The 19,916-nt window shown below is 44.1% G+C and overlaps 1 protein-coding gene across 2 annotated transcripts in view; it reads left to right on the forward strand.

Moving 5' to 3' along the window:
* The first annotated feature begins 2,445 nt into the window (after positions 1-2,445).
* KLHDC10 (kelch domain containing 10) overlaps positions 2,446-19,916 on the forward strand; it is a 35,967-nt gene continuing 18,496 nt past the window's right edge. The window contains exons 1-2 of one of the 2 annotated variants that reach the window (XM_074976005.1): positions 2,446-2,587; positions 15,307-15,396. In XM_074976005.1, coding sequence (XP_074832106.1) covers positions 2,446-2,587; positions 15,307-15,396 — 232 coding nt within the window. The remainder of the gene's footprint in view (positions 2,588-15,306; positions 15,397-19,916) is intronic. The other variant, XM_074975995.1, reaches the window with a different exon arrangement.

Consider the following 19,916-nt stretch of genomic DNA (forward strand, 5'->3'; position numbering starts at 1 on the left):
CCAGATTTTACAATGAGCTAAGACAGGATGGACTTCTGGCACTCCTGGGCGTCCAGGGGGCTTTGGGTGGGGACAGACGTCTACCCGGGGCTTTGTTGGCCAGAAGATGGAAATGGATGACGGGGGACGTATCATTTGATGATTACCTGGCAGAAGGATAGAGGTGTTCAGCTTCCAGGAATGAGCATCATACAAACAGGTTGGTAGAATCCTAGAACACTAGAACTGGAAAGGACCTTGAGAGGTCATTGAGTCCAGTCCCCTGCCCACACGGCAGGACCAAGCACTGCCTAGACCACAGTTTCCCAGACCTTATATAGCAGGAACCCAATTTTTTTCAGTGCCTTTTGTTGTGGCTTAAAAATGTAAATGCATATAAAAAAGAATAAATTTTCATTATTTATAATTTATTCACAACAATAATAGTACATAATAATAAAAATCTTGATATAAAGTATTTAAATGCCTAACTTATTCCTCACTTACGCGAGAAAATACGAAACATACCAAATTAATAGGATCATGCGTGATAATTTGTATGTTTTCTAAGGACTGGTATTTTTTTTTCCAGGGACCGGTACTGGGCTGCGGACCACACTTTGGGAAACACTGGTCTAGACCAGCCCTGATTGATGTCTATCTAACCTGTTCTTAAATATGTCCAGTGATGGAGATTCCACAACTTCCCTAGGCAATTTATTCCAATGTTTAATCATCCTGACAGTAAAGAATTTTTTCCTAATAACCAACCTAAACCTCCCTTGCTGCAGTTTAAGCCAACTGTTTCTTGTTCTAGCCTCAGAAGCCAAAGAGAACAATTTTTCTCCCTCCTCCTTGTAATACTCTTTTAGGTACTTGTAAACTGCTATCGTGTCCCCTCTCAGTCTTCTCTTTTCAGATTTGCTAGATTAGATTAGCAAGGTAAACTAGCGAGGAAGGAGAGAAGCTGCCAAATGCTGATGCTTTACAATCCCAGGAAACTGAGAGCATTCAGGGCTTGGCAGGGACTGTGCACTGTTAGCATTGATCTTTATTGCCCCCAAGGTTTCAGTTTCTAGGAAAAGACCAGCAGAAGGAACAGAACCTTGTATTTGCGGTGATTCACTACCCTCGGATATCATTGAGGCCAAGAAACTAGTTAGATTCAGAAAAGCTTCAGACATTAATGTGAATAACATCACTTTTATGTAAGAAAGTACGATAGCGTATAAAAGACGTAAAACATGGAATCTTCATGGCTTAAGTCAAGTACTAGTGGAAAGATTAGGCAGAAGCTTCCCCTATGGGCAGCGTTTGAGTGTTTAAAAATCAATTACAGCAGTTTTACACTTTTCCAATCTAGAGCATCTCGTGCTGGCTATTGCGAGAGACAGGAGGCCAGACAGAGCAGTGTGACTAACGTATTATAGGCATTTGCAATTTCTTCTCTTCCTTCACCTATGGAACAATAATTAGTGAATATTAATATTTTTTTTATTATTTTCATATCATAGCCCCAGTCATGGACAATGGCCCTGTTGTGCTAGGTGTTGTACAAACTCTGAATAACAAGATTGTTGCTCAGGCTGCTGCTATGATCAGAACTATATGAGGGCATGCAGAGTTTGGGGCATTCTTACATAAAAATAACCACCTGTGGTATGGTGGCCAAACTCTGACATCTGCCACAAGCAGGAGAGGACCACTGGAATTCTGTTCTAGAAGAGGTAGGTGTGGGACACTCCTTATCACCCTAGTTTTCCTGGAGACCAGTCCTACAGCTGAGCAGAAGATTCCAATTTCAAGGGTGTGCAAAGTAGGGGGGTGAGCCCTGTGAAGGGAACATGACATTTTGTAAGGGGGGGCAGCACAATCTGCTGCTGGGTCTCAGGCTCATCCATTTAATTAAAAATTTGAACTACGTTAAGGTTTTTATGTATGCGTATTCATATTTACATACCGATTAATAGCATTTTTACATTCTCCAGTCTTATTTTCTTACACACACTGAAGATTTTTTTTCATATGAACACAACCAAATTTCCATCGGCTTGGATTACATTAGACAAGTTGAAGGGACGGCGGGGGGGTGCTGCTTAATTGCAAAGGGGGAAAAGTGGAGCCCCATATAAGAAGTTTTCTCACCCCTGTTCTTATCTCAGGAGATAGCTCAAGAGTAGGCTCTCGATTGCTTCTGCCTGATTCCGCAGTGGCACCCCGTTCGACTGGGTGAATCGAGGGTCTCATGTATTGGTTACTCGTGTCTGTCTCTGCCTCATTCTTGGGTGACATCCTGGCCTTTCTCGCGCACCTGCCAAGAAGTTGGTTTCCTATTGGCTCTGGCTATTGAAAGCCGCTGCTGATTGGCCTGTCCGTGAGCGCAAGCGAGCGAGCCCCTTCCATACTCCGCCGGGGGAGCGGGCTGGGGCCGCAGTCCGGGCGGTGGGGGAGCAGAGCGGTTGTGCCATGTCGGCGGCGGAAGGCGGCTGGGGGGGCGCCGGAGGCCGCGGCTCGGGCGGAGGCTGCAGCGGGGACGGGCCTGGGGTGGCGCCGGTCGGGGGCTTCCTCAACCGCTTCGTCCAGCTGCCGGGTAGGCCCCACTTGGCCGGTGAGTCCGCTCCGGCCTCCTCGCGTGGCCAAGGGGGTAGCCCCGCCCCCCGCCGGCGTGTCTATGGGGCGGCTCTGTCCCTTCCCCCGCCGCCACGCGCGTCCGTGGGGTGCCTCCACCCTGTCCCCCACCCGCTTAAGGGACGCTGCCCCCGATTTCCTTACACACTCCCCCTTGCGCTTACTGGGCCGTTCCACCCCCTTCCTTCCCCGCGCCCAGGCTCAGCCCGGGGGTCCCTTGGCGGGGGCGGGGCCGGGCCCCCCCCCCCCCGTCTCCATACCCTGGCTCAGCCCGGGTAAGGCGGCTCTGCTGTGCCGCCCACGGGGTCACGTTAGGGGGCTTGAAATGGGCGTGGGGCTGCAGCTATGGGCTCCCTCAGCAGACCCAGGCCTGGACGTCTATTGGCTCGGACGGCGGGGTGCTCCTGTGGCCCCAAACTCTCAGACGGGCCCAGGGCAATGCTAAGAGGTCTGGTCACTTGGCCAAGGGCTCTCACAGACCCATAAAAATAAACCGAGTCAAACCCTTTAATAATCGCACAAACGGTGAACAGAGCGTGTGTGATCTCCAAAGTGCTTAGCCGCTGCAGTGAGGGACCAAGGGAAGTGCCTGGTTAGAAAACCAGACACTGAATCTGCGCGGCTGGAGGTGGAATATATAAGCTCTGGCTTTGAGTCTGCTCTTTCTTTGGCTACAAGGTCGTTTTTGTGGTTTTATTTGTTGTTAATGTAACACACTGGTTTTGATGATGCTATCTCTCCTTCTGTTGCCAGCTACATGCAGTAGTAATAATACTATGACAAAACCGGGGTTGTGTTGGTTGCTGACAAATTTCAGTCCAAAGGCAAAGGAAGTTGCATCTATCAAGGAGTGAATAAAGGGACTGCTAATACTGCCACATGTACTACCATCTTAAAAAGCCATAATATAATGGCTCATATAATGTGAGTTGGTAGATACAGAAACACTCCCTCTCTGTGGTGTCTTCTTTTTTGAAAGTTCAAATATGGTAACCTTAAAAAAGATGAGGCTAATAATTTCCAATGATTTCAGTGGATGTTAGGAACCTAAAGGCTCTTGTGGATTTTGGCATAGGTGACTTGAAAATATTTTCTCTGGTTTTTAAAGGCATTCAGTGTGTTTTTAAAAACAAGGTTTACTATTTTTACAGAACTCTCTCTCCTTTTCACATGAGATGGATGAGATCGAGCAGACTTAGCAGTACACTCCTTACACTTTTGGGGGGCTGCTGACTTCAGCCAAATTTAAGCTTTTGTTAGTTTGGAAAACAAAGAAAAATAGAATGTGAATTCTTGGCGTGCTGGCTTTCTGAGACTGTGGAAAGGCAAGCAATATCACGGAGAAGTGTGAACCATCCTTATTCATGTTGGTGCAGGATTCTCTTTGAACGTGGATTTTGACAAATGTCAAACTTTCCTTTGCTAGTCACTGGCTACGTCTACACGTGCAGCCAACATCGAAATAGCTTATTTCGATGTTGCGACATCGAAATAGTCTATTTCGATGAATAACGTCTACACGTCCTCCAGGGCCGGCAACGTCGATGTTCAACTTCGACGTTGCTCAGCCCAACATCGAAATAGGCGCAGCAAGGGAACGTCTACACGTCAAAGTAGCACACATCGAAATAGGGATGCCAGGCACAGCTGCAGACAGGGTCACAGGGCGGACTCAACAGCCAGCCGCTCCCTTAAAGGGCCCCTCCCAGACACAGTTGCACTAAACAACACAAGATACACAGAGCTGACAACTGGTTGCAGACCCTGTGCCTGCAGCATAGATCCCCAGCTGCCGCAGAAGCAGCCAGAAGCCCTGGGTTCTAAGGGCTGCTGCCCACGGTGACCATAGAGCCCCGCAGGGGCTGGAGAGAGAGCATCTCTCAACCCCCCAGCTGATGGCCGCCATGGAGGACCCAGCAATTTCGACGTTGCGGGACGCGGATCGTCTACACGGTCCCTACTTCGACGTTCGGGCGCTATTCCTATCTCCTCATGAGGTTAGCGACTTCGACGTCTCGCCGCCTAACGTCGAAGTTGGTGCCGCTACTTCGAAGTAGCGTGCACGTGTAGACGCAGCTACTCTTGCAAAAACATCCAGTGATTGTGGACATAGTTGTGTTAACTTACTCAGTGTGATACCTATCAAATTCTTCCATTCACAGACCTCAACTATTGAATAGTATGTAGCTAATTGCTTTGAAGTTTTTGACCATCCACCCAATTTGCATGTTCTTTTTTTCACCATGACATCATTCAGTCCTGATTTAACTGCCATGAATTTTCAAAAATTATGGCGTGTGATCCTTGGTTGTTTTTTTTTTTGCTTGCAGAGATCATTGACAGGATTTTATGCCCCAGAGCTCTAGCATAATGTGGAATGGGATACATTTGCTAAGGCTTTGAGGATCATTTTTCATTGTCAGTAAGCCCTGTAATCTGTATAATTTCATACTGTGGGGTTTTTTTTTTTCCTTGGGGGAAGGGAGCTAAATTGCAGAAAGTCAAACATCAAAGGTGAAAGTGCTCTGCGATATTTTCTGATCCTGGCTCTCTGCTGCTGACTCACTGTGGCCTATGGAAAGTCTTGATCTTTATGCAAGTAGCTTCACCTATACAATATTCTCAGGAATAGACTTGTGGGAGGAAGGTTAAAAATGTACGTATAAAAGTAACGTATTCAGCAAGGAAAATATTCTTTTGATGTACTAAAGTAAAACCTCTTCAAAGTATATTGTAAAAAGTTTATAAAAAGAGCCATAGTGTCTTCTGAATTTGCCATCAGAATCATGCTGATAAAACCCTTAAGAAAACAAATATTTCAGTCCATACAGCAACTGCAAAAAGCTGTACTCATAGTTCAGCAGTTAAAGCTGGCTCGAAAAATAATCTTAAGAAGTTGCATTTGTCCTTTTTGCTGTTCTGACCTGTAAAGAAGGTCTGAGGTCTTAAAAGGTGGGTCTGAGGGTCTTGTGTGTGTTTCTGTTCTTGTGAGGGATTTGTTGGTTGCGGGTGGGGAAGATGAGTTCTTGCATCTTAAATGAATGATTGGGATGTTGAGAAAAGTTGTGTTTTGTCAAGGATTCATGTTTTCACTAGACATGGGAGATTGAATTACTAAAAAAGAAGAGTTTTAAATGGTCTGATGAGAATGTCTCTTCACCCCATCCCTATCCCAGCTTTTGCTTTCTTGTTATGACACTTCACTAACTGAGTAGTCAACAGACATGACATGCGACAGACTTATCTGAACCTCTAATGTAACTGAAAGAAAGGCTCATGATTCTTTTTTTTCTGTCAGACTCTCTGTACATGTCATAAGGAAGGAGAAAAATACAGACTTACTTGTTTCCTGGTCAGGCTTGACATTCAGTATACAGTTCTCCCATTTCTCTCTTTTTAGAGCAGAACTTACTACTGCTAATTACTATATTTAATTGGCCATCCGTTTTTGTAACTAAGCATTCTGTATGTTGCCATACCCCCTTTATGACAAGATGCTAGCAGTATCTGTATGACCTAAAGTATCTTGTTTCTTTTTTGTGTCCTATGTATGGGGTTTTGCAGGCGGAATGGGATTATGTAAAATGTGTGGACAGCAATTTAACATATTCTATGCAATTCTACATTTTTATTTAAATAACACAGGCTTTTGGGTGAAAATTTTTCTTCTTTCATGCTCTGGCATTCTGAACCTTGCCCTCCCAATTCACACAGAGTGAGACTTCTTATTTAAATACTAGAAATATTTTGTTCATGATGCTTATGACCGTACTGTTAGTCAATCAATATTGTTTTCAGTTTCTTTTAAGCTTAATGCTGAGATATTGTATTCCTTATAGTCACAAAACTGTCTCATTAAACATGGAACACACTCACTGAACAATTGCACAGCTTAAAAATTGCCACCATGTCCAGATGTGATGCAAGGTTTTGAAAGAGGAGAAGTTTGAGGAGCAGAATAGAGAAATAAGCATGTTCACCACATCTTCAAGAGTTGCTTCTTTTAGCTTGGTCAGATTCAGTGGGGATAAGCACCTTAAAATATTGTAAACAGAAGAGCTAGTTACAATTTTGTGAAGGGGATGAAGTATTTAAGCAGGAAGAAGAAGTTCAGTCTTAAATCTTGCCTCCATTAAACTTTTGAATTTTCTTGAATGGGTTTTAACTAAAATTGCTTCAAACTTGGCTTGTCTAACCACTGTTGAAAAGGTGAAAGTGCTTTAAAAACTAAAGGTGACCCTTAAAAGTTAACATCAGCTTGCCCTTTAATTGATGGTTGTGAGGGCTAAACCTGTTCTCACATCCCTCCCCCCCACCTCCCCCTGGCAGTTGTAGAGGTCTTACGCAAACACCTTGCTGATACCCTTCAGCAACAAAGATGGAAAGTGGTACTTGACATGCCAAATTTTGAAAGAGTGGGTAGGGAAAAGAGAGTATTAAGGCAAGTTTATGCAATGTAAAGAAGCAGTAAAGAGTGCAAACAATTTTTACTTTACAATTCATCTTCAAGAGGATAACATATCTGCAAGAGTAGACTGAGCAGCGATGTGAGTTGTGAAAGGAGATGGTGAAATTGCCATTCTTGGAGCTGTGGCAAAACCTAAACAATTGTCTGTCAGGATTTAGGAATAATTAAATCCTACTAAAACTGAAGGGGAATTGATATAAATGATCTCTTAGAGGCTCATTTAAATCCAGATGAATCTGAGGCTTGCTCATACAGCAAAAAAATTCATAGTTGTACAAGGAAACTATAGACAGACATAACGGTTGGGAATCCATATTCAGGTTTTCTTAAAATAATTTAGATGTTGGTTCCTCCCAAGAATACTGTCAGATGTTTCAGATACATCTTAAGTCTCTGGTTAAATTCCCTTATACCTCAACAGTATCCAGTTGTCTGGATACAATTTTAGGCAACTGGAAATCAAGTGGAATGTGAATATTGAAAATTTTTTCATCACGAGACACATGCCAAGACTGAAAGTCAAGGTTTAATGCTCTTTGTCAGCACATGCCATCTGTAGTTGGAGTCCAGCGGCCTGTTTTTGAATTATTGTAAAGTCAGTCTTGGCATTCTTCCTATTCTAGGCTGGCAAGGTGTGAAACTTACTTTTTATTTCACTGACAGCTCTTAATGCTTCGATTGAAATAAATCCTGAATGTTTATCCATTTCAGTGCAAATGCAGGACACTCTTGGATTCCATCAAAGTGAGGAAAACATTTGTAGCTTTATTTAAACCAACTGAAACTGATTTATGGATTTCACCAGCTTATACAATACGCTGAGCCTGAATCTGAGTTGCTTGTTGCTTTACTTTACAGCCTTTGGGCCAATGCTCTACCATGATGTATTTCATCATGGAGGTGCTCTAAGAAACTCTCCATTTCCAATGCTTTTCTGAATCCATGCTTTTGCTTTTGGGACAAGTTATCTAACAATCCATCATTTAATAGTGGAGGAGTCAGCTGGACCTGAGCTAACGGAAGATCATAGTGCAGCATTTTAATTTCATGTTAGTTGGAACAAGTCTGATAGCACCTTGGGTTCATTGAGCCAACACACATGCTAGAAACCAAACAGCCCTCTCTCTTTGTTGTGACTTCAGGTTGCAATCACTGGGCTAAGACTGCATAGTGTGGTCAGTTATTGTTTTCCTGGCCTAAATATTGCTCAATTTCAAAAAGGCATTTATGACATATGGGCTACGTCTACACTAGCCCCAAACTTCGAAATGGCCATGCAAATGGCCATTTCGAAGTTTACTAATGAAGCGCTGAAATGCATATTCAGCGCTTCATTAGCATGCGGGCAGCCGCGGCACTTTGAAATTGACACGCCTCGCCACCGTGCGGCTCGTCCCGACGGGGCTCCTTTTTGAAAGGACCCTGCCTACTTCGAAGTCCCCTTATTCACATGAGCAGATGGGAATAAGGGGATTTCAAAGTGGGCGGGGTCCTTTCGAAAAGGAGCCCCATTGGGACGAGCCGTGCGGCGGCGGGGTGCGTCAATTTCGAAGTGCCGTGGCCGTCCGCATGCTAATGAAGCGCTGAATATGCATTTCAGTGCTTCATTGGTAAACTTTGAAATGGCCATTTGCGTGGCCATTTCGAAGTTTGGGGCTAGTGTAATCACGGCCATGGTGGGACAGATTATAGTGGTTTAAACAGCTCTTCTGAACAATAATGTATTTGACCAGTAATAAACAGTTCAGATGTCTTTTGTGAACTTAGTTAAGTGGCCATGGTCATAATCCTCAACTGCCTTATTATACATCTGAAGAGGTTTTGTGATCTACGTATAATGAACCCATTAGCTTTTGTAAGTCACGTGGTATCTATGCACTATTTTCTGCTAACTTTCAAAGAGTCATGGTATTTAGGGTATCCATTTTTGCCTGCTCAAGCTCTTCAGCCTTGGAAAGTTAATTGAAAACAAGCATCCTGTTCATCTGAAATGAAGTCATGGCTTGTCTTTGAGAATTCAAGCCAGTGACAGCTTGTGTTGGACGTTTTCTTGGGGCTTATCTTCACCACAAAGTTAACTGTAGTGTGGCCCCAAGCTAGAGTCCAGTCTCTTAACTTGAGCCTAGTGGTGCTTTTATCTTGGTTTGACTGGCCCCGAGAGAAAGGATAGGCTGAAACATTAGGGCGAATGGTTCATTGGCTGGTTACATGATCACACTGTATGGTGGATGTAGGCTAGTGTTAGCCAAGGGCTGTTTGCCATCCAGTGCTTCTCCTGTTTTCCCCGTGTACTCAGAAAATACAGACTAGTTCTCGCATGATTTACTGAGTAGTTCAGTTGATTGCAGTGCACGGAGCCTGGGGATGTGCCCTCAGAGTCCTAATGGCACACGTGAATGAGTGCAGCACCCATGGAAGTACGCTGACTTGAACATTGAAGCGGTGTCCTTGTCTTGATTCCAACTAGATAACCTGAGTTAGCAGCAGTGAAAACATGCCCTGCGTGGGCGTCTGCCACGTGTACAGAATGAGAATTCTTGTGGCCAGACTTGACACAAATTAACAGGGGAGATGTTCTTTGAATGACAGAGGTGTCTGTGCTATTGACTTTGAAAGTCTCCCTCTGTCTTTCTGGGACTGTAAGGAGGGTGAGCAGGTACCAAGTACAGAAAAACAAGGACTCTATCTCCCGCCCACCTCAGGCAGGGGCAGTGTAGGTGCCTATGTAAAACAAAGCCCCTGATAAGAGGATGACTAGTCTAGCGTTCCCTCTGATTTTTTCCATCCATGGGCAGAATAAATGTCATGTGCACCAAGGCATGCGCAGACGTGCCCTATCAATAGAAATGCATTCTGCTGCTGTGGGCGTTTTGCCCATTAGCCGGACAGCACCTTAATCTCTTCTGGTTGCCCGTCCAAGCACTTAGCTTATAGGGAACACTGGTTTGGTCACCCCAGTTATAACAAGTCAACCCTTAGTGGATGCTACTGACTCTTTCTCACCATTATTATTTTCTTTTTACATATAATAGATTCCTTCAAAGGCCCAGTGAACAGTCAAATGAACTGTTTGAAGCAGACTGTGTATGCAATTGATCAAAATAAGCCACAAACGTTTTGTGTCCTGTGCACATGAATCCGGGTGACCTCATTGAACTGTGAGTAGGGGATGTCAAAACTGAGGATTAAAGTTCCAATTTCAGGAATTGCTTCCATAAGAAAACACTCTAGGCTGGTAACTGAGGATCAAACTAGAGAAGGTGAGTGAGGTAAAAATTTAAAATGCATATAGGGGAGGAGTTGGCAACTAAACTGGTGTGATTTGGGTCGGAGAAGGGTAGGTGAGGATATCTTGGATGCCTGTGGAAGTGAAATGACAAAAATCATCTAAGTCTGCCACTTGTCCTTCCATGGTCAGAGGAAGATTGCCGTCCCCTTTGATGACCCCTCTGATAAGAGTGCTCATGCTGCAGCATCTTTTACTATGGTGTGGCAGTTTTTAGAGTCAGGTGTGCTCAGAATGCATTTTGCATTTCTCAGCCCGGTGCTGCTGGCAGCCATCTTGCTGAAATGAGCATCACCTGTGACTGGCATTCTGACCGCTTTATGAAAGAGATGCTAAACTAATCTTCATCATGTTTAACAGTCCTGACTGCTTGAGCCATTGTTAAAGCAAGTTTAAAAGCTGATTTAATCTCACTTCTAAGTTCTGCATTACCGGTGATACTGTTGATGCCAGCTGCCTGCCTACGTATACTGAGATTGAACTATACCACACTGCATTAGAGTTTGTTTGGTTAATTTCTAATCAACGGGATTCTAGGTCAGGAGTATTTTTCCCTCTCTGTTTCTAAGGCTGGTGAATTGATCAGACACTTGATAACTAGAGGGCAGTAAGGTATAAGTAAAATGTCCATCTGTGAAGCTTAGGTAATATCCTGCTGGGAAGACAGTATTTCTTGAGATTCCTCTCAAAGTTCTGTACCCTGCTCAGGGTCTCCGTCTTCCTTATCCAGCTGCAGCTAATAGCTGTCTGGATGTGGGGGGGGAGGGGTCACATTTTTGTATTGGACAGTGCTGTTTGGAAAGAGAGTGGTTCCTTTCCTGCTTCACAAGCCTCATCTCCTGTGTGTGGAGTTGGCAGCATCATGCCTTTTGCGGGGGAGGCATGACAGGAGTGCATCATCTTCCACCTCAAATAGCTCCAGACACCTGCATCTCAGCTCTTCCTGACACAGGGATGAAACTGAAGTAATTCCTATCTGTTTCACTTCTGCCCATAGGATTCTGAATAGGAGCAGTGAAAGTGACCAGGTTCTTGTCTCCCTCCTGCCGCTTCTTCGGTGAGCTGAAGTGCAGTAGCAGCTGAAACTGTCTCTATACAGACTTAGGAAGATACTATCAAGGCACTAGATTTAGGACATCAGTTTAAGATGCTAGTATCTCTTTTCTTGAGATTAAAAAAGATGGTTAAATTAAAGGCAAATGTCTTGGTCCACTAAATTTGTCTTCTTGCTGCTCTGCAGAAAGTCCCTCTTAGTGTACGTTTTTGCTGCTTGCATTCAGTGATTGAGTTGTGGTTTTGTGCCTTGGAATTCAGTTATATACAAGAGAGATTATACAGAGTGGTTGATGGAAAAATATCCGGCTGACTTTAGATTGCAGCTACGTCATGGAAAAGTGTCTTGATTAGTCTTAATTTAGAACCCTTTTGAGGTATGTCCATGTGGCAGTGTACAATGTCAGGCTGCTGGCCTGGATTTTTCTCACTCTTTGGAAGTTCATAAGGCTTTGTTTGGTTTTATGCAAAACAAATTTGCTTTGGAGTCTAAGTTAGGAAAGCAAAAATGAAAATCCGCTCCAGTGTTCAGAACTTGGTACTTTGAAGGCATTTTGGGTAAATTGCTATTCTTCTAGTGCATGACATTTCAATCATTTCCTGTTCTGCTAGTCATTGCATTAAAACTAACAATGTGATTGATACATAATGCAGGTGACAGGATATAGATTGGAAATTTTATATCCAGTTGTCTTGTACTTAAGTTTTCCCCTCTCTCATGCTCAGGTGAAAACTGAACTAAGCAGAAATGGTGTTTAACAGAAGTGTACGTGTTAGCTTTTTGCATCATTCCATGGCGTTACCTTTCACTGCTGTGCTGGGATTTCGTACCATCTTTTTTCAGACATCTGAAAGTGGAAAGGCCTGGTAGAGTACAAAGGATTAGTTGCCTAAGGAGCCTGAGTGAAGAATATTCTTCTCCTCCCTTAAACCTTTGGCTTCACGTATATTAGAAACATACTTCTAAGCAAAGTGAGAGGGGTTCATGGTTCCCCAAGTTTTACCTGTTTGCATAGACTAGAAATCCTGTGCTTTAGCTTCCAGAGCGCTGCTCAGACAGCGTTTGCTAAAAGGGGCAAAAAAAGAGAGGCTTGAAATGGCTCTGGTCTGAGATTCAGTTACTGAGGTGATAGCTCTTGAAGTGAGGATCCCATTGCAGTAGACTCCACCAACATAGTGAAAGTCTGTGCTCTGCCCTAAAGAGCTTTCTAATTCCTTCAGAAGTCAAAGGAAACAGCTAGCTGCTGTCCGCAGTGGAGAGGCTGCAGATGTGAGGCAAAGAGTACAGAAATGTATTGGTACCCAGATTAGCAATGTATATGATATACAGGTATCCAGGTGTTTTAAAGATGCAAATGAAGAGTTTAGTGAGTAGCTGTATAGTTTGAAATTAAACTGTTGGTATTGAACTAGCATGAACCTATTTGGATGGTAATGTTTGGCTTCTGATGCCTTTTTCTGTCTATCTTGGCAAACAAACCTCTTTCTTTTTCATCTTTTGGAGTGGCTCGTACAAATCTGTGAGGCCAGTCCTGCTGTTGATTTATTTATGCAGAATTCCCATTAACTTCATTGGGTTCTTTGTATGCCTACCCAAGAATGGACTTCAGACTCCAGTCTATTTGTATCTAAGTATTCACGTGGCAACTTCCTGGTTGATCTGTAGTTAAGCTGAAGCTTTATTGTGGGTTAGTGAGTTTTATCTTTCTAACTTTAAAGGTGACCTGCAAAGGATGTTTGTTTTTTTTTTTGTGGTATATTTATGTTGTGTAAAAGTTTTGAGATTAAGTCTCTTTTCTACTTATCTTTTAAATACAAATGCAGGTAGCTTATTTTTTTATTTTTCCCCGGAAGACTCTGTGGACAGATGGAAATCTTGTTAGGATTATGATATCAAAAACATGAAGGGGAAGAGTTATTTATTCAGCCTTCAGCCCTAATTTAATGTAGTGCCTGCGAAGCAGTTGACAGAGGTGTCTTTATTGAAAAGATTCCATACCCTGGACTTTACGGATGCAGGTTGAAAACTCCCATTCCAGTTCTTTGTCCTCCAAGGAAACCTTGAGCAAAAAATAAACAAGAGAAGCCTTGACATCAGAAGCATTAGGAAGATCAAATGAGGAAAACAAATAAACATAACCCCTCCTGTTAGCCTGTGTTCAGTATAAGCAAACTAAGAAGCAGTGATGATTCCATTTTTCCTTTGCAGGTTACCTTTAAAGCATCAGGTAATCTTAAATAAATAAATTAATGTAGCGTTGAGGACAATAAGCTTATTTGTTATTGACATAACACATTCAACAAGTGACTGTCTTGTTTGTACACTAACATTTGGTATAGTTTCTTCACTGGCTAATATCATTTATATTGAACAAGGACAGTAGTATTGCGTAAGAGGCCAGTACTGATAGGCCTTTTGTGATAGTAACAGCCAAATGCATCCTGTCTGCAATTTTGAACATACCACTGTCTCATGCTAGGTTCTTTCTTTATTCAGCATGCATCTGGGTGTCTGTTACTCTGCTCTGCAGAGCATTTCAGTTACTGTAAATACTTCTTCCTTTGCAGGTCCAGAAGCATGAAACCTCAGCAACGCATGTGAAATGTAATTAGTGGGGTGGGGAATTGAAAAGTGAAGTTGGTCCCATTTCTTCTCTTACACTGAAGTTTGGGTCTCAGTACCTGGAATAGCTGGTTGGTTAAAATGGGAACTATGTCTGTATCAGTACAATTTGAATGAATTTGGCTTGGTGTTTATTTAGCTCAATTGGTATCTTCTTATAATAAGCTTGGATCAAACCACTTTTTTTTTTTTTTAAAACCATTCTGACTCCAGTGGTGAGAGCATATCACTAAGCCTACCTGTTGACAAATCAGACTTCACCAGTTGGCCTGCATGAGCATCCCGCACTAATCCTGTTGGCACTGTAACACAGGTTGTGTTAAAATTATATAACTGCATTGAACCATTCCAGTGATTTGCTGGAGGGACAGAAAGGGATCCATTAACAAACTGTCACATTTTGTAATAATTTCCACAATGCTGCCAAATTCATGAACACATTGGAAACACAACTGAGGCTGGTAAACTGGAGATGTATTCCAATAATTATGGTTATTGAGTGCATCAGAGTTATACTACTTTCTGCTACTAATCTAGACCATTTCTGGTTATTTCTCCCTGCAGCAAAGAGACTTTAAAATCCACATGCCATAGATAGAGCTACTGAGGAATGATTTTTCACCAGTTCATTGAGTTTTAGGCCCCACTTGCTACTCATTGGTTGTAAGCGATGACGGCTATGAAAAGCCATTTATTTGATTCCTAAACATAAAACAGCTGATGGGTGTTAGCCATAAGGTGGCAGCACTCCACTACTGAATGTGATCAGAATAATCTGACGCAATAGTGTGGATGGGGAACCAGTTTGAGCACATCTGTTTCTTTGTTTAGCCCGCTTTATCATACCATTCTGGACTCTCAGGCGAAGTCTGTACTAGGGAAATAAGTCAATTCCAATAGGTTGATTCTAGCTATGCAAATTCTGTAGCTAGAACTGTGTATCTGAAATCAACTTATTTCCCTACTGAATATCTAGCCTCTGTATTCTCTCATCGACCGCCGGTACTCCATGCAATAGTGAGAAGTACAGGGCTTGACTGCTGACCCCAGAGAAATCAATATTTGCTGCATCTTCACAAGACACATGAAATCAAACTCCGGAAGATCAGTCCTAACTGGGTTGGTCTTCCACTTAATGTAAACAAGCCCATAGTTTTCCCCACCTTTAGCAATTAATGCTTTATATTTTTCTTGGTACTTAACTTTCTGCTGCTACTGTTTATTGCCCTGTGTTTGTGTCTGACTCTTTGCTGGTAATTGTGGTAACAGGCGCTAAGAAGAAAATAGGATTGGTCCTGATTAGACGCTTCCCTCGGTCTCGTCCCATCCTAAAGGTCCGTAAGAGGTCTTTCAGAGCAGGTGGGTGGCGCTGATCACTGTGTGGGTGATGGGAACCTCTTCTTAATGCTGTGCTTTCCTGATGCTGATTTAGGAGCGATTGTGGTTTGGGTGTGTAGAAGCACATGTGGTTAAAGGTGCGCTTGGTCCCTATTAGTATGTCACTTACTGATCTAACTTTCTAAGTGGGATTTTGTGAATTGCATCCTCAAAACAAGAACACTTCTGTACCCATGGAAAATCATGTTTTATGTGGTATTTATTCTGTATAGAAAACTGATAATTGAAACATACTTTGTCGGTCATCGTGAGACCTGCTAACTGTACATTCACGGAGGATAGTTCTATCAATGGCTGTTAGCCAGGGATGGAGTCCCTAGCCTCTGTTTGCAAGAAGCTGGGAATGAGCAACAGAGAGCCAATCACTTAATTGATTACCTGTTCATTCCCTCTGGGGCACCTGGCATGGCCACTGTCAGAAGACGGAATACTGGGTTAGATGGACCTTTGATCTGAACCAGTGTGGCTGTTCTTGCGTGGCTTAGGACCCATGCTTCACTCAGCAAATGGGCAGTTATTCATTGTTTCTCTTTACTCTCCACATTCAGTGTGTATTCCTGGGTCTCATTCACTGTACACCATCCAAAACCTGCACTAAATTCAAAATTAGTCACTTCCAGGTGGGCATTTCTGTGGTTTCCCCACAGTATTTGAGTGTTTCATAAACATGAATAAAATTACATTTGTGATGCTCTAGTGAGATTACACAGTGGTATTCCCATTTTGCAAGTGAGAAATTGAGAGTAAAGCCAAAATTGCAAGACTTCCTAGAAGCTGCTGGGAAAGTTCAGCTCAGAGATGGAGCATCTGCAGTGAAGAATGTTTGTTTGAATTTTAGCTGCGAAACCGAATAGCTGAGCACATGTGTGACAGTGTGCTGACCTACTCGGGGTCCCGTGGGTGCGCGTGGGGTTTGATACAGCGGGGGGAGTCGGGTGGCCCAGGACCGACCACACCACCTTTGTAGCAGCTTTATATAGTGTAACAGCAATATGTGATTCAGTGTATCTACTTTAAAACCTAGGTTTCCACAGTATTATGAGTACCAGGAACAATAACATTCCGATTGTGAACACCACAATGCCCTGTGGCTGTTCTAAGTCCCAATAATTCTCTATACAGCCCCAGCTAGTCCAGCTAGTGGTATTTACCAATAGTGATTGATTCATTTATTTGTAACTACAATTATTTAACTCTTGTCTTATATATCAAAACAAAAAGCAGTCAAGTAGCACTTTAAAGACTAGCAAAATAGTTTATTAGGTGAGCTTTCGTGGGACAGACCCACCTCTTCAGACCATAGCCAGACCAGAAGTGGGTCTGTCCCACGAAAGCTCACCTAATAAACTATTTTGCTAGTCTTTAAAGTGCTACTTGACTGCTTTTTGTTTTGATAGTGTATAGACTAGCACGGCTTACTCTCTGTTACTTGTCTTATATATATATTTATTTGGCATAGGCTAAACACTAGGTTACGTATAGCTGTATATAATTACATGTGACTTACCAATAACATCCAATGCTCCCACATCTCACCAACAACTACCTTATAGCGGCCCTTCAAGTCAGAGATATGGCTAGGTTGGGACCTTTCGTGGTGGTGACATCCAGGTGATCAGGCCGGGGTCTGCTGTCTGGACTGGAAGTTGCTAGCCTCCGCCGGGTGTCCAGGAGCCCACCCCCTTATTCCTGCTAAATCACCTTTTATACCATGGGTGCCCAACCTTTTGGCTTGCCTGGGCCGCATTGAGTGAAGAGGAATTGTCTTGGGCTGCATATAAAATATATAGTGTATATAAATCACATGATAACGTTAAAAGTTTACGATCTTGTGGGGCCGCATTACTAGCTGTCCAGGGCCGCGGGTTGGACACGCCTGTTTTATACTGTTTCTTACTTGGGGGTTCAATACCTGCCAATTAAAGCGTTTGTTACCTAATTTGGGCTTTCTATCCTCCCGGCCTGTCAGAACATGTTACAAGATTTCCTCTGTCCTTGGTCATTTTCCGAACCTCCCCCCAGGACCCTCTGATGTTGCACAACCAAGATGTTCTCTTTGGGGGGCTTCCAGCTACTTGCCCCAGTTGTTCTCTTTGGGGACTTACTATCTACTTGTCAGGATGTTCTCTTTGGGGACTCTCCAACTACTTGTCAACTTTCTGATTTCTTTCTCCTGGCCTGGCTTCAGACCTTCCCGTCGTTGTATGATAGCGTTCCAAGATGGAGTGTATGGTCATTCTGCCTTGCGAGTGAGGCCCGGCCATCAGGTGCTCGTGCTCCCACAATGCGAACTGAAGTTTATTTCAGTTTAAAGTTGCCAAATTTCGGCAAATTCTTACAGGCACAGAAAAAGGCACATCCTTAACGCCATGGGGATCTCTCTGTGCCAAAAGCATGTAGGTGCTACAGCTTCTCAACAGTAGCTGGAAGAATTTCTTGAATAGAACACCACATTTTCCCCTGTCTTTCTTGGAAGTAGCTGAACTATTCTAACTGAAATTTATACCTAGACAAGCCAGAGGCAAACACCTGACCTGGGGGAATGTCAATCCAAATGGCTAAAGTGAAGTGCAGTTTTCAGACACTGGTTTTGGTTGCTTGTAAAGGAAAGTACTGGGCAGTCAGAAATACAGGTAGTTTTATTTGCGTTGCCCTGTACACTACAGCCAGTGAAGCTTCATTCATGGTGGTGGGGAGGTAGTTCTTTTATGTTTGACTCCAGACCATCTGACTCTACAAAAATTGATCCACTGAGTTAGATATGGAATGAAAGCCCTTTTGTTTAGTAACATCCCTTCTTGCTGAACTTTCCCCTTCGGTTATGCCAAATGTTTTGGGAAGAGAATCAGCTTGGGAGAGAATCAGCTGTTAGGTGGCTCTGGGAATTCTTTGAAAGCAGCAGCCAGTGATGCCTACTAATGGGCATTGTGGCAAAGCGGTAGCATAGGAAGAACGCAGCTGGCAACTTTGGCCGCCTCCTCCATGGCTCCAGGTCACGAAGAGGAAGCATGTGCCTGTCCGCAGCTGCTTCGTAGTATGTGTTGAAGTAAAACAAGCTGAGAGTGATTTCCTCATCTCTAGTCCGTGGGCAGCTTAAAAAAGACGACTTGAAGTGTCACTGTCCAGTGAGAATGAGGCTTGGCCTGTGGTCTTTCTGCTACCGGACTTACTGCATTCGGGGCTGGCCCTCCACGTTTCAGCCCCTAATCCAAGAGGGATTCGTGTGCTGGCACTCCTGGGGTTCCGTTCTGTGGAGCGGTGCACAAGGAAAAGGGGGGAGTACAGGAGAATGACTCTGAGCCTATTAAGGACCACGCTACCGCACGGTGGCAGGGTTGCTGCCTAGCAGTCGGAATGACGGCCATGCAGCGCACGTGCAGCCAGATATTTCAGTTCGTGGTGGCTTGTATTTGCCCAAGCGCTGCCCTTTTTTTAACCTAACGCTGTAAAGAAGATGCAGCCGTGTGAGGGTCTCCATTTGGGGAGGTGCGTCCTTTGCCTACCCTATCCCATACCCCTCTTCTCATGTGGGTTCCCTGCTGTGCTCCAGACTGTAGCATGAAGGCCTTTTCAGTGGTCTTCCAGGATGTTGTTACTGTGCTATTCTGAAGCTTATTGCTTTGATCAGTCCCTACGTGAAACCTGGCAATCCAGCCACAGCTAAGTGTTGGTGGAGGAATTAGTTCCCTTTCAACATTTTAATTTCCAGTAAACTCTGATCTCCGGCATCCGTGGGACCGGGAGGTTGCTGGATAATCAGATATTCCAGGTAATGGAGAGTTACAGTACTCACACTGGGTAGGAGTGCAGAGGACCCTGGTGCTGTACTCACAGCAGGGAGGGTGCAGGCTGCACTGATGGGACACCCTCCCATCCCCCAGCTCTGGCTTCCTGTACTCTTCTTCCTGGCTCTACTGAGTTGTAGGACGGCCACGGACTGCGGCCTGGGCCTGGGCAGGAGGAGGCTGCAACTGCCATCTCCAAGGCTCTGAAAAACTCTCCAAGGCACAGCCCCATGGAGGGAGGGTAGGAGGGTGGCATCATAGGCAGAGTTGGGGCTGGCTCCAGAGTGGGCCGCCCGCCCCAGTGTCCAGCTTTCCCCTGTAAGAGCAAGCAGCTTGCTGAGCAACCCATGCTGGAAGCAAGCAGGCATCTGGCTCAGAGGAGAGAGGTGGTGCCTGTTATCTGTTTAAATTGTTAGCTAACTGCATGATTGAAGGGGCTCGATTCAGCATGCCTGCTTTTAATTTCTTCAGGGAACAGGATGCCAAGACGTGGGAGGTTTGTCAGTTACGTGTCCCACTACGAGAGCCACTTCCAACTAAACCAATGAGATTTGCTTGCTGCCAGCTTATTAGAATGTATCTGGTAGCCGCCTCCCTGGATGGGGATGGAGGGCACAGGAGCCTGCTGCGTGTGAGTGCAGATGGCAGACTCCTCTGCTCTCCTCACGTTCCCCCACCCCGCACCCCCTGACAAGA

Source organism: Carettochelys insculpta, chromosome 1 (genome assembly GCF_033958435.1).
Source record: "Carettochelys insculpta isolate YL-2023 chromosome 1, ASM3395843v1, whole genome shotgun sequence".
Classification (NCBI taxonomy): domain Eukaryota; kingdom Metazoa; phylum Chordata; order Testudines; family Carettochelyidae; genus Carettochelys; species Carettochelys insculpta.